Source organism: Zeus faber (genome assembly GCF_960531495.2).
Source record: "Zeus faber genome assembly, chromosome: 20".
Lineage (NCBI taxonomy): Eukaryota > Metazoa > Chordata > Actinopteri > Zeiformes > Zeidae > Zeus > Zeus faber.
In genome coordinates, this window is record NC_137207.1 from 23,842,516 (window position 1) to 23,859,595 (window position 17,080).

Here is a 17,080-nt window from a genome sequence, read left to right on the forward strand (position 1 = left end):
TCCTGTACGACCGTCTCCGTAGCTACTCGCTCCGCACCGCCAACAGCCCGTCCACCACCTGGGCCGAGCTCACAGGTGAGCAGGAAATCCCATCATTGATTTTTGCTCCGACAATTATCCAAATTTCCCAACTGTCCACAATAGACAATGAACAAACTTTGACTGGGCTGGATTTTGCTTCATTTAATCAGGTAATGATAACATTTCCTTCTATGCATCAGTAATGTAATTGTTTTATTCAATTTTTTCAAATTCATGCCCATCGTAAAAGAAAATCCCAACCCTTGAACTTTTATTCAGCCCAAATTTGTTCCGCAATAGAAAAACACAAAGAGAAACTTAATCTAAAATGAGCTACTGCACTCACGGTGTTATAAACTGGTGGTTCTCAACGTGGGGTTTGGGGTCCTTTGAGAGGGTCCACGGGGTCCTGCAACTTTTAAACACAATTACTTAATTTACAAGATGAAGAGCATGCACAAAAACGACTGCTTTGATCCAAGTTTCATAACTATAGAATAGACACGATCTGGAAATGTGGATTAAATAATACATAACGTCAAAAAAATCTCCTCAGACTGCGGGTCCCAGGGGGATCCCAAAATTGTGGGTCCTCAATATGGGGAAAATGGCTGATAACCACTTCTCCTTACCATCGTAAAAATCACACTTAAAACAGCCGAACATCAAAACGTTCAATTTGCATTTTGCCGTTTGAAGCACGAGCCTCGTTTTTAGGATTAGCTTCTTTTTTTTTTCTAAACCTGCACACGGGCCTCATTGTGTGGCTGTGATTTTTTCTCTTTCCATCCTTTCCTCCACCACTTCTCGCTCCTGAAACCTCTCATCTTGTGATTAGTACCTATCAGCCGCAGCCTGTCATTAGGGTTTCCCTCTGAAGCGGCTGGATCTCACTTCTAACCGCCTGCTCCTCCTCCAGCCTGTACCTGTCCCTGCACTCCACTGGAGTCTCTCACAGCCTCATCAGCGGGATTGTGGCGTCCGATTATACTTTTATCTTTTTACTGTAAAAAAAAATATATATATATATATATATATATATATATATAAAATGAATGATATGCATTAAATAAATGAAATAAATGAAATGCATAAAATAAATTATATAAATGATAAAATGAACACAATTTAATATTTAAATTTTTTTTTAAACATGTAATATGTCAATATTTAATCACCAATTCAGTGATTTACATTTTATCTTATCATTTTATTTATATTTCGTAAAAGTAAATACATATTAATATATCAATTGTTGAGTCATATCTTTCTTGACGTGCACAGTCTTTCTTTTCTGAATTTTCCCATGGGCATTAATAAAAAAAAATCTTATCTTATCGCCCTCCAGCCCCCTACAGCATTCGGAATCTGAGCGAGTCGAGCCTCTCGCAGTACGAGCTGGACAGTGAGTAGCGCTTCCTCTTCACTTCCGAATTTACATTTTTATCTTCACATTCATTTCTTTGTTTTCCTTTGTGAGTGTCCATCCGTACCACAACGAGCTAGCTGCCGGGCTGCCTGACCAAATTCACCGCCTGGTCTTTTTTTTTTTGTTGCATTCATAGCGGGAAAGGCGGTCCCCGCCTCCGACGATGGCAACAGCCTACAGAGGATGCACATACAGTACATAACTCAAAGTCATTTAACGGCTGTTTCTTATAAAATGGGACAGATGGGATTTTTGGGCAAAATAATGTTACAGATTTTCCACTTTCAAGGCGGGATCCTTCAAATTCCCAACAAAATAAATAAAATCTAAAAAACGACTCTGGTTGGTTTGTGTGTGTGTGTGTGTCTGTATGTGTGTGTGTGTGTGTGTGTGTGTGTGTGTGTGTATATTTGTATGTGCATGTTCACTTGCCAGTCAGTTATTATTTTGATAAGTGTCACAGAACCAGATGGTCCTGTAATTTCTCCCGGACGCACCTCAACAAGCCGCTAATCACAGACTCATGCGAAGTACTGCAGGCCATGTGTCTTGAACCTTTTTTTGATTTTCTTTACGCAAACAAGTGGATGCATTGTGACAGGGAGTGCAACGTTCCCTCCTCCGTTGTTTTGTATCGTCTCATTTTCTCCAGAACTGAGTAAACACAAGCGCTACGAGATCCGGATGAGCGTGTACAATGCCGTGGGCGAGGGTCCGACCAGCCCACCGCAGGAAGTGTTTGTGGGGGAGGCGGGTACGTAACAACCAAACCCTACATTTATATACACAGTATAATACCTTTTTATGTATAATAATATATAATAATTCAATATAGTTCAGTATGGTATATAGAATGTAGTAATAATTTAGTAAGTACATAGTAATATTTTATCAATAGTATATCCTGAGCATGGAATTGCACATTCCGTTATCTCTATATTCAGTTTATTTCTATATATTTGGCTGTTTGTGTTCTGTATCTCTGGATATTTCTGTATTATATTTGGCAACTTTATCATTTTATTTTTATTTTATATATATATATATATATATATATATATATATATATATATATTTTATTTTTTTATTTTTATTTTTTTTTAATGCTTATGGTCTGTAGAGGAGGATCCTCACCACGACAAATTAATCATATTTGAAATTGTTGTTGCCGGAATAAGCAAATTGTGATTCGTCGGGGTCGAGTTGAGGAGGCGGCGGGGCGGCCTGAGCCGTAAAGCAGCAGAAAACCCGAGGGGACGGGGAGCGGCGAGAGAGGCAGAGAAATCGCCTCCGGGGAAATCGCCGTCTTATCCCAAACGAGTGTTTTTAATTGCGCCTCCCGCCCCCCTCCCCCGCCCCCTCAGTGCCCACAGCCCCGCCGCAGAACGTGGCCATCCAGTCGTCCACGGCCACGCAGCTGGACGTCACGTGGGACCCGCCGCCCGTGGACGCCCAGAACGGGGACATCCAGGGCTACAAGGTACGAGGAGTGGAGACGTCGCGACGGGTGACGTGATGGCCCCCGGGAGCTGTAATTCTTCGGCGCTAACCCCTCCGCCCCCCCATCCGGCGTTGACAGTCTGAACGCCGGATGCCCCCCTTTACCCTACGCTAATCCCAATGTAAACCCTGCTTCGCGCACATTTTGTGAGAGGGGATTTAGCAACTTGCAAGAACTAGGGGTTCATAGGCGGGGATGACACTTGGAGACAGGCTTTGGGCTCCCTAATTTGGTTTTAAATTTTCGTCCAAATAAAAAACGCATTTCCACGCGCGCAGTCCGACACTGACTCTCCCTCAACCCCCCCGACGCAGGTCTACTTCTGGGAGTTCCAGCGCAAGAACGACACGGAGCGACTGCGGACCCTCTTCATGCCCGAGGGAGGAGTGAAGCTGAAGAACCTGACGGGCTACACCACCTACGTGATCAGCGTGGCGCCCTTCAACGCCGCCGGCGACGGGCCCCGCAGCTCGCCCACGAGGGGCCACACCCAGCAAGCCGGTAACGCCGAGGGACTCGCGCGCCCGTTGGGGTCAGCGCGTGGTTAAATGGCGGGGGCGTGTTGCGCGTGGGTCATCCCGCAGCACCGGGAGGATGAGCAGCGGCTGAGAGTTAAACGGAAGGAATCGCGACCGCGGCGGCGAGGGTGGCCCGGGGGGCGACCCCCCGCACGCCGGGCCCTCTGAATTACCGCTGAGGTTTTCTCACGGGTCGGCGCGTTCCAAACAACGTCAGCCGAACCGCGTGCGTACCGGGGCTTAAGTTCCCAAACCGCCCCAATCGCGGAAACATTCGCTATTGATGAAATGAAACCGTAAGGGGCCACGTTCACTGCGGCCCTGAAGCCTCGTGCGTCCAAAGGCAAAAACAAAAAAACCCAGAAACAAAAGGTTCCTCGGAATTCCTCCGTCTCTGGAGAGGAGGAAACTCCACCTTAAACCGCCAACCGCTGCGTCACGAGGCGTAGCGTCCAGGGGCCGTCGAGTGAGTTTTGCCGCGATCCGAACGCATGGGCCAGAAATGCGAAGCCGTTTTGTCTTTAGGCCACGGGGGCCTTTCCCACTGCGGCCTGCTGGAGGGGGCAGAGTGGAGCGCTGCCAACACCAACGTACCGTCTCGGTCTTTTCACGAAACGTCACTCAAGGGGCTTCAAGGGCCTTCAAGGGGCTTCAAGGGCCTTCAAGGGGCTTCATTTGACACCTGCTCCATTCAGCCTGCGCTAACCTGAGCTGAACGTCCGGGCTCTCTGAAGCGCCGAGCTGGGGAGCGAGGCGATTGCGGAGGTGCGCGGCATTCCTGGGGAAACGGCCAAACGACAGTGGAGGGCCTCAATGGGGGGAGGGTGGGAGCGTGAATAAGGGTTTTTTTTTTTTTGTTTTGTTTTGGGGGTTTTTTTTCTCACCACATCCCTGAAACGTTCGCTCAATGAAGGCAAAAAGCTGCGAGCTGAGAAGGCTGAACTGCTCTACTCGGGGAGAAATGAAGCTGTTTTTCCAGGCTTATTCTAGCCTCTCTCGCTCTCTCTCTCTCTCTCTCTCTCTCTCTCTCTCGGTCGGGGACCAGGGCGGCGCCAGATAGTTTTGTTTTCTGTTCTTCTTAACATTTTGGGGGAAACATGAGGAAAAGAGGTGGAATAACTCACAAACTCAAAATCTTGGCTCGTCTTATGGACCCCTGCCAAAGGAGCAGGAAGCTTATAAGGCTTGGATGGCGGGGGGGGGAGTGAGTGGGAGTGGTTTTTATTTATTTTTTATTTTTTGGGGGGGGGGGGTTAATAGCTAAGCCATCTCTCCATAACACAAAGAGTCTTTGTCCGTAGAAGTATCTCAACCCATCCTCAACGAGTTAAAAAAAAAAAAAGCACCACAGGCCTCACTGTGCTCACAACGCTTCTGTGTCACAAGCCCCATTCAGCCCTGGAACAAGCCTCTACCAAGTTCTGATCACACTCTGCCCAACTCCCCATGTGAGCTAAAAGCACGGATTGTCTGCTTCCACTTGAGATTGGAGAACATTGGTTTCATAACTTTGACACAAAAACCCCTTTCATCATCGCCCCGCCCCCCCCGTTCAAATCATTGGAACCAGGCGCTTATTTTTATTATTTACGCTTGATGGCTTTTGTGCGAGGCAAATATTTTGGAGTCTCTGACCCTTCGCCACCAGACTTTCGGTACAGTCTGACCCCGTGTTCCCCCCCAAGACCATGACCCAACCTCCTTCAATGGACTCAATAGCAATTCAGGCGCAGACTCGATTCAACTGTAAAATACTCAAATGCGCGACGGTATACACTAACGCAGGGTTGGTGAAATGTGTGTCATGATCCATTCATAATAATCCATTCATAACTCATTCATTTCTGCCTTGGTTGTGATGACGATGATCGTTAATGGAAACATTTAGAAATTGTATCACTGTCCCATTACTTATGGCCAACACCGTATACGTCATTAAAACGTCTGTTCCTACCAAACCATCTCCCGCATGTCCCCCATACGCTGACCTCTGACCCCATTTTTTTATTTTTTTTTTATTTTATTATTTTTTTCCTTCGCCCCCAGCTCCCACGGCCCCCGGCTTCATCCACTTCAGCGAGCTGACCACCACCTCGGTCAACGTGTCGTGGGGCGAGCCGGCCCGCCCCAACGGCATCATCGAGGGCTACCGCCTCATCTACGAGCCCTGCACCGCGGTGGACGGTACGGCCCCTTCATCCTCCCTCATCCTCATCGGCCTTCCGACAGTCGGATCACTTTTGGGTTTCCGGATTCAGTGTCAAGCCTGAGCTTCAGGGGTCAACGCACACGACATGACGTGTTTGAATATCTAGCGTTAACGGCCAATTTGTAATGATTTCTCGATATGGGATTTGGACCCCACACATGTTTTCGACGTAACTGGAGCCGAGCTCTGTTCCGGCGACAGTCCTGTCATGTGCATTCCCCCAAACTCGCCCAAACACCAAACTATTTGTCACGTCTTGCTAATATTACAAGGACGATTCATATGAAGTGGATGTTCGCCGTTACTAATTGCATTTATGTGTGTCTGTTGTTGGGTCTTGCCCCCCCCCCCCCCCCCTCCTCACCACCGGCGCCCCCTGCTGGCCTGGCCTGGCGGTGTGAGACCCTCTCCCCCCCCCCCTCTAAATGTGGTGTGTTTGTCTAGAGTCTTCAGTGGCCTGTGCCGACTGTCTCCACTCCCCCTCCCCCCCAGGCGTCAGTAAGATGGTGACGGTGGACGTGAAGGGCAGCGGGCCCTTCTGGCTCAAGGTCAAGGACCTGGCCGACGGCGTCACCTACACCTTCCGCATCCGGGCCAAAACCTTCATGTATGGGCCGGAGGTGGAGGCCAACATCACCACGGGCCCCGGAGAAGGTGGATGAGATTGCTTATTAGGAAACACATGATTATTTGTATGAATGGACGATGGACGTTGAATGAACAATATTCAGACTGTCCTTCTTCTTCTTTAGACACTGATTTACATCTTTATTTTTAAGATTATATATATATATATATATATATATATATATATATTTTTTTTTTTTTTGTTCATTTTTAATGGGTCATGACCATTCAGTATGCATTCAGTCAATGTTTTTTTGTATTAAATCTCACACATTACCATGACGAATGCAGAATCTTCAGACTTAAGTTATGAGAAGAGACAGCACTAGAAATTAGACTAAATATCAGTCATATGAACACTTGGTTTCATCTATTTTTCATGTATGTATGTATATATATATATATATATATATATATATATGATATTATTATATATTTTTATTTTTTTATTTTTCATTATTTCCTTATAATTTAGTTGATTTATTTTATTTTATTTAAAATTTTTAAGATCATTATTATTATAAGCAGTGCTTCAGTAAATCATAGCTGTTATTTATGCGGCACCCGTGGGCCCTCCTCTATTTCTCTACCCTTTAACCTTGCCATCCCTCCGCCAGGAGCCCCGGGGCCCCCTGGGGAGCCCTTCATCACCCGCTACGGGTCGGCGCTGACCATCCACTGGGCCAGCGGGGATCCGGGACGCTCCCCTATCTCCCGCTACGTCATCGAGGCCAGACCCTCAGGTTTGCGTCCCCATGGAATATCAATGCATCTGTTCAGCAAAAAACGAAAGAGAGGTTCCCCTTTTCTTTTTTTTTTTTTTTTTTTGCTAATGCTAATTTTGGGAAGTAGAAAGTGTCAACAGATGCTCCCAGAGCCTTAATAGGTTTGCTATCGATTGTAATTGATGCCAACTGACAGGTCTCTGGAGGGGGACAGATGGATGACACGGCTGTGGGGGGAGGGCGGGGAGTTACTTAGTCCTCAATATACGTATTTAAAGAGAAGGGTCACGATCTAGGACCCCCCCCACCCTAGACCCCCCACAGTCTCCCCTATCTCAAGGGTCACGACGTCCTCCATTTCCGCTGACCAGCTAACTTGGCGCTCACTTCAAACCTTGTCCGCGTTCGATGACTTCATTAAAACCTTCTAACCTGGCTCGGTGGTTTATGGCTGTTATTGATGGTCTCTGACAGGTTGTACAAAGCGAGCGGCGTCGAAAATACGGCAGCCCCGCTATTTATGATCGGGGCCACTGTAAATTTTATGGGAGCCGGGAAGTTGATGGATTGCGCAATATTTGCGCGTTATGAATTACCCGGCGTGCCGCCCCAGCCAATTGGCGATTTAAATCGGATAAACATCGTTAAAACCGGGCATTATCAGAGACAACCTGACGGGATCCGAATGGTTTACGTCTCGGTCCGTCCCGCCGGGCCGATCGCACAGTCACGCGGCTTTTGTTGTGTTTTGTTTTTTTTCCTCCGACGCAGACGAGGGCCTGTGGGACATCCTGATCAAGGACATCCCCAAGGAGGTGACGTCGCACACCTTCAACATGGACCTGCTGAAGCAAGGGGTCAGCTACGACTTCCGGGTCATCGGGGTCAACGACTACGGCTACGGCTCGCCGAGTCTGCCCTCCCCTTCCATCTCTGGTGAGGATCGAGACCGCCCGCCCGTCCCCCCCCCGGGTCGCGACGCGGTGCCTCGAGCTCCGTCCCCTGAAGCCGAAACTGACCTGTGGGATGCTTTTTGTTTGTTTTTTCTGTTTCCCTGGTTCCTCCAGCCCAGAAGGTGGCGCCGTTCTATGAGGAGTGGTGGTTCCTGGTGGTGGTGGCTCTGGTCGGCCTGATCTTCATCCTGCTCTTGGTCTTCATCCTCATCATCCGAGGCCAGAGCAAGAAGTACGCCAAGAAGTCCGAGTCAGGTGGGTGCTTGGAGGAAGGGGCCTGGAGGGTTATTATCGAAATGCATCGCGGGCTTCTTGGCGGGATGCGATGGCCAGATTTGTCTTTTCCACCTCGAGGACCCTCGATTTGGTACGCATGAGGCCACGGATCCCGTTGGTCGTGATGTCGTCTCTGGGACGACTAATCCGATTCAGCCCAAATCTCCCAAAGCTGTTGATGCTCGTTACGAGTGCAGCAGTGAAGCGGTGATGAACGAACGCTGTTGTTGAGGGAGATGTAAATGAGTTAACGGTGAAATTGTGAACCGTTTGACTGTGGACCCCCTGGAACCTCTTGAAGGACCCCCTACTGAGCCCAGAACGGGTTTGGCCTTCGTTTTGATTCTATCTCTGTTGACGTAGCATCAGAAAAGTGTAGACATCAGAGTGGACACCAGAGGGAAGGAGCGGAGAGGAAGACTAGGAGGCGGGCGGGGGTTGTACTTGTCCATTCTGCTCAGCTCTGACATCAGCGGGTTGTTTCCCCCGAGCTCAGCACTTCTGTCATGGCCGCCGGGGCCTGGCCTGGCAGGGCCCAGCCGGGCGGGGGAGGCGTGGGCGGGGCGGGCAACCCTGCGGCTCAGCGCCCATCTTTCTGAGTGACGGAGGGGGGGGGCAAGAGGTGCCTTCTCACCCCGGCACAAAGGAACACTCTCAAGGCCTCACCCCCCGAAAAATGTGGAATGTGGACCAGGCCACTGTTGGCCAATGTTAGTGCTCTTTTTTTGGGTGTTTGCATAACTGCCATTTGACCCGAAATAGCCCTTGAGAAGGTCCACTGCATTAACAGGGAGGTGATGGTTGGGTAGACGGTGTGTGTGTGTGTGTGTGTGTGTGTGTGTGTGTGTGTGTGTGTGTGTGTGTGTGTGTGTGTGTGTGTGTGTGTGTGTGTGTGTGTGTGTGTGTTTGTGTGCGCGTGTGTGTGTGTGTGTGTGTGTGTGTGTGTGTGTGTGTGTGTGTGTGTGTGTGTGTGTGGTGCGTGCGTGTGTGTGTGTGCGTGCATGAGTGCATGAGAGAAAGAGAGACAGACAGAGAGAGACAGAGAGGGGCAGACAGACAGACAGACAGACAGACAGAGAGAGACAGACAGACAGAGAGAGAGGGAGGTGGAAGATGTTTTTGGTTCTGGTCTCGCCTCCCCATCATAAATCAGAGCGTCGTTAGAGGATTTCTTAACCCGTAACATAACATTCCATCCAAACATGGACATTTTAACCAGAGTGTGTGTGTGTGTGTGTGTGTGTGTGTGTGTGTGTGTGTGTGTGTGTGTGTGTGTGTGTGTGTGTGTGTGTGTGTGTGTGCAGAAAATTGATGTGTAGTGAGGGAGGGAGGCTAAAAGGTTGTGTTATTGTCTGTGAGGGTGTGATGTGCAGCTGTTGTTTACACAAGGGTCCCCGCTGTCATGAATGTGACATAACACACTACTTATTTAGCGGCATGAATAATGGCTCCCTAAATATATTTTTCTGTTGCGCTTCAGATGTGAATTGCATGATACAGAGGACACATTTTTCCATTTGTATTACTTTTATTATTATTGCCTATTCTGTTCCAATGTCTCCTGCTGTAACACTATTTTAATATTAATATTCATCCCTCCAGGCATAGCTATTAAAGCTATTAAAATGAGTGCCCTTTAATTTCTTTCAGTATATGTTTTCAGTATACTGTATATATATATAAACTTTTTTATTTATAAATATATAATATATATATAACTTTTTTATTTGTTTATTTTTTATTTTTTTAATTATTTTACTTTTAATCTTTAATTAAATTTACAGACTTTTATTTTTATTTCTTATCTGTTTTCTGCCATTTTTTTCACTTAATTTAAATTTTTTTACTTGATTTTCTACCTTTTTTTTTTACTTTGATTCCTGCATGTAATCCTTTACATTTACATTCACAGTCTCGACTCTATTCTTCCATCCACACACTCATAAATATGAACATACCTCATTCCCTCGCTCCCTAACTCCCTCGCTCCCTCATTTAACACTTCGTCCATTCTCTCTTCCCTCCTCTAAACATCCGTCCGTCCGTCCGTCCATCCGTCCGGCCTGTGGTCACACAGTGTCTCTCCGTGTGCGTTGTCCAGGAAACAGCTCCAACTGCAACGCCCTGACCCACGGGGACATGGTGAGCCTGGACGAGGGACGCTTCCCCACGCTGGAGCTCAACAACCGCCGGCTCTCCGTCAAGAACTCCTTCTGCCGCAAGAACGGCGTCTACACCAGGTCGGTGACGGTGGAACGAAACGAACGCCAATGGAACGAGCGAACAAGCGACTCTTTTTTTGCTGGAGTGTGTGTCGCCGCCCCCCCCCCCCCGCGCGACTCCAGCGCCATTTGAAAGATTTGTTCGCTATGAACGAATCGTTTGCGAGTCTGACACTCAAATAGCTTCATTTGTGGAGGAAATTGGGAGGAAGGAAAAACCTCTGCATGATGGCTTGGACAGCCTTGTGAAAATATGGCCCGTGTGTTTAAGAAAACACTGTAAATGCGGTAAATGCTGCCCTTACCAAATGAGCTTCTGTGTTACGTCGAGTGCAGCGATGCAAGACTCGCCGACGATTCGTGGGTAGAGAAAGAATCTCTTCAATGGAATGGAAACCCAGAGATATCATTAAGTAGCCGTGTGTTTGTGTGTGTGTGTGTGTGTGTGTGTGTTCGTGTGTGTGTGTGTGTGTGTGTGTGTGTGTGTGTGTGTGTGTGTGTGTGTGTGTGTGTGTGTGTGTGTGTGTGTGTGTGTGTGCGTGTGTGTGCATGCGTGTGTGTGTGTGTGTGTGTGTGTGCGCGCATTGTGACCTTGATGAAGGATCAAAGATGGCCCAGGTCTTTGAGGGGCTTCCAGGTAAGACTCCGGTTGGGCCTCTGGCTTGAAGGGGGGAGGCCCATGTGTACCTGGAGGAGTCAGAGTCTCTTTGAACCCTCCAAGCCCCGGTAGATTTGGGGGGGGGGATTAAAGATGAAGATAAAATACGATTAAGGCTGCGTTGTGCCCACCAGTCTAAAAAAAAATAAAGAAGATAGGATTTCATATTTTGGTTTTGGGGAAGGGAGGAACAAAGAAGATATCGTTTTTAAAGCCTGGGCCAATATTCTTATACTTGAAATGAAAGATGGATAAAGAGAGAGAGAGAGAGAGAGAGAGAGAGAGAGAGAGATAAGATATTTATAAGATAGAAGGGTGGATGGATGTATAGATGGATATATGAATAGATAGATAGATAGATAGATAGATAGATAGATAGATAGATAGATAGATAGATAGATAGATAGATAGATAGATAGATAGATGGATAGATAGATAGATAGATAGATAGATAGACAGACAGACAGACAGATAGACAGATTGATAGATAGATAGATAGATAGATAGATAGATAGATAGATAGATAGATAGATAGATAGATAGATAGATAGACAGACGGATAGATGGATAGACAGACAGATAGATAGATAGATGGATAGACGGATAGACGGACAGACATGGATAGATAGATGATAGACAGACAGACAGACAGACAGACAGATACTGTAGATACTGCCACATCAACCCACATCAATTCCTAAACCAAGTCAATCCTCTCAGTCTTCACGTCACCATTTGAGTTTGAATAAAAAGGAAAGCGAGGCTCCGTGGGGGCCTTGTGTCATCCACATCACAGGGTTTTCTGTTCGCAATCGCACACAGACGCCTCCAAATGTTTTCACGATCCGAAACCGATGAAAGATTTATTTGTGTGATAAAAGAGTAATAAAAGAAAGGGGGCGGGAGGATGGCTTTCGGGTGTTGTTTGCTGACAACCCCCCAGAGAATCCACTCCATCCTGTATTAAACCCCCAAACATTGTAAGAGGCACTCAGAGATGGAAATGGGAAGTTAGATTAACACGTAGGTTTGGTGATTCCATTGAACCCTGCAGGCATGGTAACGACTCCCTCCAGGCCTTTCCAGGGGGGAGAGGGGGGACAGGGGAGGTGGGGGTTGATATGATGTAAATTGGGGTGGTGGATTTGATTCCGCCCCATGGCTCTCGTTACTTACCCCTCCTGCTTCAACCCCAACCACAAAAACTAAAGAGCTTATAAATAATTCACATGCGCTCACTCAATGGTCCGGCAGGGGGATAAGGGGGCGGAAAAGGTGGTGTTGGTGGTGGTGGAGTCCTTGCTCTGGGTTTTCAAACAGGCAGTTTATCATAATCCCCCAGTGGGTGAACAATAGCCTTGGTCCACATTTTGCTCCGGCTCTTTTTTGGGACTGTGGTATACACACCGATCATCACAACATTAGAACCACCACTAATAACCACTAACATTGCGTAGCTCCTCCTCATGCCACCAAAACAGCTGTGACCTGTGGAGCCATGGACTCCACCAGACCTCTGAAGGTGTCCTGTGGTGTCTGGCACCAAGACGTGAGCAGCAGATCCTTCAAGTCCTGGAAGTTGGAGGTGGGCCCCCCATGGATCAGGCTTGTTGTTCCAGCACATCCCACAGTTGCTCCATCGGATCGGACCCTGACCCCACCCCTCCACATGACGTAGAAGAAGACGTGATTCATCAGACCGGGACACCTTCTTCCATTGCTCCGTGGTCTAGTTCCGATGTTCACATGCCCCACAATGTGGCCCTTGTCAAAGTGGCTCAGATCATTACACTTGCCCATTTCTCCAACGCATCAACTTGACGAACTGACTGTTCACTTGCTGCCTAATACATCACACCCCATGACAGGTGCCATTGGAACCAGATGAGCAATGTTATTCACTTCACTATCAGTGGTTTTAATGTTGTGACTGATCGGTTTATATATATATTTTTTTTATTTTATTATTATTTTTTTAAGACTTCTCTCACAGTGAAAAGAGAGAGACTTAAACCACTGAAGAGAGCGAAGAAAAATATAAACTTGCATCTCAATGGACGACAAAGGTATTTTCGTCCGTTATCAGACTAGTCGAGTTGCTGTTGTCCCCCCTTTAAAACTAGGGCTGTCAAACAACTGAAATTATTAATCAAATGGTTTTTAAATTTGCTCAAATTTGACCGTTTCTATTTGAAAATCAGTGCATTGAGTTACATGGGTGCATTGAGTTACAGCCATGCTATGGTTTGTTTATCAAGAACAGAATTATCATTATAAATCAGGATAATAATAAAATGTTCATTTTCACTATAAACAAGCCAACATCACTCTACTTTTCCTTTATACTGAGCCAGTTGCTGAGACAAACGATCATGTTCACATAGAGTACGATCTTAAAACATGGAAAACAATAAAATAAACAACTTGTATTATTATTATTATTATTATTATTATTATTATTATTATAACAATAACAATAAGAACAATAATATTAATAATAAGTGTTTGGACTTAGAACTACGGAAGGTTCAAAGGGTCAAACTGGGAAAATGAGTTAATGGTGGCAAAAAAAATGGAGGTTATTAACGTTATTAACATTTACAACCAACCATTCCGGCTGACCTGAGGGTGTGTAATGAAATGGAAGAGAGATGTAAAACCGACTAATTCATCAAAGATGTGTCGGAGATTATTTACATATTGTTTTTCAACCTCCCGGGAGGGGATTCACCCACGCTGGGAAGTTTACACAACAGCGGGCGAGTGTTGAAAAGATAAATGAGTTTGGACTTTGGGGACTGACAGCCTAAAACCTGCCGCCGTCCCCGCAATGAGCAAAGCTCCATTCCTCCCGGCGCCGAGGGCAGGTTGAGACACAGGCGAGCGCCTACTCCGCCCGAGAAACCCCTCCCTCCTTCACCCCGGCGCTCACAGGCGCCAGCCGCTCCGCCCAGAGGGCGGCGAAGGCCTTTTCGGTTCAGCGGGGGGGGGGCGTCCCGGTGAGCCGTCGGCCTCCCCGGGGAGATTTGTTCTCTGCATTGTCGCGCACGGCGGTGCGGCTGACGACGGAACATGCCGTCGTGTTCACTGCTGTACGGAGACCTTGAAACACACGCACACACACACACACACACACAAAGAAATTGGAGACACCGCAGAAACTAGTCAATAACACATGTGCTATAATAGGTCTCCATTGTACTGTACAAAGATCTCTTCTCCACTCAGGTTAAGTGGCTTTACGCTCATTTAGTTTAATAAAAGGCATTGGATGTAATTGAATTGCGCATTAGTTCCCCGTCTGGACGCTCGCGTTTCATTTCCAGCTCGAGGGAGAACTTTAGGAATTCAACCGCAGAGGTGTTTGTTTATAATGTCCTCAAAAATATATTTATCTGGAAAATGTTTATGCAAATATCTGGGCCGCGCGCTGTCAGAGGCTGCAGTGTGCGACGGCGGGTTTTGGCCGAGGACGGGACGCCCACGGAGAAGCGGGGGTGGGGTGGTGGAGGGGGGGGAGGCACCGTATCCCCCCGGCGGCCTCCGCCGAACCAGCACCAATCAACACAAAACAGATGGGCGATTGTTTTTAGTGAGAACGGGGGACAGTGGAAAGTATGGAGAGGACCGCAGCCACCAGCCACCCAGAGCTGTTCCATTTTCCTTCTCCCCCTCCGCTCAGATTTACTTGGAGGGATGGCTGCATGGACGGCCGCCAGTTTGAGGAGCTGCTTTCCCAAATACCGCTCTCCCCTCGCCCCCCCCCTCCTCTCTCTCCCGTCGTTTTCATCTTTTATTTTGCACTCCTCTCCCCGCCCCGCCGCGTGAAGGGCGCGTCTGCCGCGCCGTGCCCGCCATCGCTTCGACTTTGCTCGCCGGCGGTTGAGCCCCCCGCGTCACGATCCATGTCGGCGATGATAACCTCCGCTCGGGGGCGAGGCCCGGTGCCGTCCTTCCACCCGGCGAGCCCCTCCTGAGCGGCCGCGGCGCTCTAATTTATAATTCTGTCACAAGGGCCCCGCTGCCCCGGCATTCCGCAGCCCACAGAGCACATTGAATCAGAGGGAATTATTCATCGCAGGGAAAAGGCTGGCTGGAGGCGGCCGACTCATGGGCATCCCATGATTCGCATCAGCCCCCCCCCGCTCCCCAAACATGCGTGCGTGTCCACAAACATTCCCTTAAGTGCCTCAATTAGACGTTATTAAGAACGACGCAGGGCCTCTTCCCGCTTCAAAGCCTCTCTGACATCATGCCCCAGACGCGGCTTTTTCTCAATTTGGATGCTTAGCGTCTCGTTCTGTAGCGGCGGCCGAGGGAGACCGGCGGGGTTTTTTGTTTTTTTTGTTCTCCAAAAGGCCTCGCCGCCCAACGCCAACTCAGCTGCGGTCGGGGTCGGCCCAAAGGCCGCAACGCAACGAGCTGTGGGCGCCCGCGGGGAAACGAGCCTCACCGCTTCGCCTCCCTCCCTCTCTCTCTCTCCGCAGGTCTCCCCCGCGGCCGAGCCCAGGCAGCCTCCACTACTCGGACGAGGACGTCAGCACCAAGTACAACGACCTGATCCCGGCGGAGAGCAGCAGCCTGACGGAGAAGCCCTCCGAGATCACCGACTCGCAGGTGCAACAGCAACGTAGACGCGCACGCACATGCACACACGCGACAACAACAACAGCAACAACATGTCTCCTACCTGTTCTAATTGTCCTTTGACGTCCTGTCCTTCCGATGGAATTCCTCTCAGGGATTCAACTTTTCAGTGGCGGGGGGGGGGGGGGGGAGAGAGAGAGAGAGAGAGAGAGAGAGAGAGAGAGAGTTCAGTGTGTGGTGTTGAATTATCCCGTCCACATCATTGTCCTTTGTCTACCATTCCCATTAATGCATGCGGCTCTCCTCCGTCCACAAAGACCGGGGCCCCGGCCACAGTGGATTAGAAGGGATGAGGGATGAATCGCTTGGTGTGTGTGTGTGTGTGTGTGTGTGTGTGTGTGTGCATGTGTGCGTGCGCGTGCGTGCGCGTGCGTGCGGGATGCGGAAGGCGGCGTCAGGGGCGGGGCCGTGACCTCTGGAGAATGTCGCTCCGCATTACATCTGCGCCCGGTATCCGGGGCCCGGCAGAGGTGGCACTTCCACACCGCTCGCCTCTCGGAGGCCGGAGTCGCCCTGAAAAGGCCAAACTTTCCACCCACGTCTCTGCGGATAATCAGCCGCCGGGCTTCTGCGGTCGTGCGGCGGGAGCTGTTTAGCGGGTGGAGTTTGGGTGGTTTAAGTGGCTGGTGGGGCTGATGGGCGCTCGTCCAGCGCTCCCGTCGCGCTTCCTCTTCCGCCTCCCGGAGTCGGCTCCGTCCACAGCGCTGGCATGCGCTGAATCAGACGCCTCGAGTCCAAAGAGCGATTGGAATCAATGAGCTGTCTCTCTCTTGCACTTCCGCCCCCTGTCTCTCTCTCTCTTTCTATCGCTCTCTCTTTGTTTCTCTCTCTCTCTCTCTCTCTCTCTTTCCCTCGCTCTCTCTCCGCCCCGTTGATCTGTCTGTCATGCCCTTGTGTTTCCAATTTCCCTCCATGTCTTTTCTATTTAATCTGGCCATTTTGTCTCTAATCCTTCTTGGTTTTTATTTTTTTTTATATACAATCTACTTCCCCTTCCTTGGCTTCTTCTTCGCCCGTTGTTTTCTGTTCTTGTTTATGCCCCCCCCCCCTCTGTGCTTTGGGTGGAGGTTCTCTCGCTCGCCCGTCTGGTTTTCATCCAGGCCAGATGAAAGCCTCGGTGGTGAGGGAAGCGGTCCTGAATCCCCCCCCCCCCCCCCGCTTTCAGGATTCCTCCGGTCTCATTTTTATTTTTTTTTTTGTTTCATCTCGGAAATTCTTCACTCTCGGGCCTTTCCCCCGAAAATGATCTGGAAGTATCTATCAGCTGAAACTCATGCCGACGGAGTGGGTGTGG

At 48.7% G+C, this 17,080-nt stretch overlaps 1 protein-coding gene across 1 annotated transcript in view; it reads left to right on the forward strand.

Annotated features, from left to right (window-relative positions):
• Nucleotides 1–17,080, forward strand: part of sdk2b (sidekick cell adhesion molecule 2b) — a gene marked incomplete at its 3' end in the record, with an annotated part of 96,718 nt that overhangs the window by 72,014 nt on the left and 7,624 nt on the right. The window contains exons 32-43 of the mRNA XM_080020748.1: nucleotides 1–75; nucleotides 1,370–1,426; nucleotides 2,103–2,204; nucleotides 2,815–2,930; nucleotides 3,266–3,452; nucleotides 5,516–5,653; nucleotides 6,171–6,332; nucleotides 6,923–7,048; nucleotides 7,802–7,966; nucleotides 8,098–8,238; nucleotides 10,361–10,499; nucleotides 15,627–15,756. The exon at nucleotides 1–75 is cut by the window's left edge and continues 61 nt beyond it. Coding sequence (XP_079876874.1) covers nucleotides 1–75; nucleotides 1,370–1,426; nucleotides 2,103–2,204; nucleotides 2,815–2,930; nucleotides 3,266–3,452; nucleotides 5,516–5,653; nucleotides 6,171–6,332; nucleotides 6,923–7,048; nucleotides 7,802–7,966; nucleotides 8,098–8,238; nucleotides 10,361–10,499; nucleotides 15,627–15,756 — 1,538 coding nt within the window. The remainder of the gene's footprint in view (nucleotides 76–1,369; nucleotides 1,427–2,102; nucleotides 2,205–2,814; nucleotides 2,931–3,265; nucleotides 3,453–5,515; nucleotides 5,654–6,170; nucleotides 6,333–6,922; nucleotides 7,049–7,801; nucleotides 7,967–8,097; nucleotides 8,239–10,360; nucleotides 10,500–15,626; nucleotides 15,757–17,080) is intronic.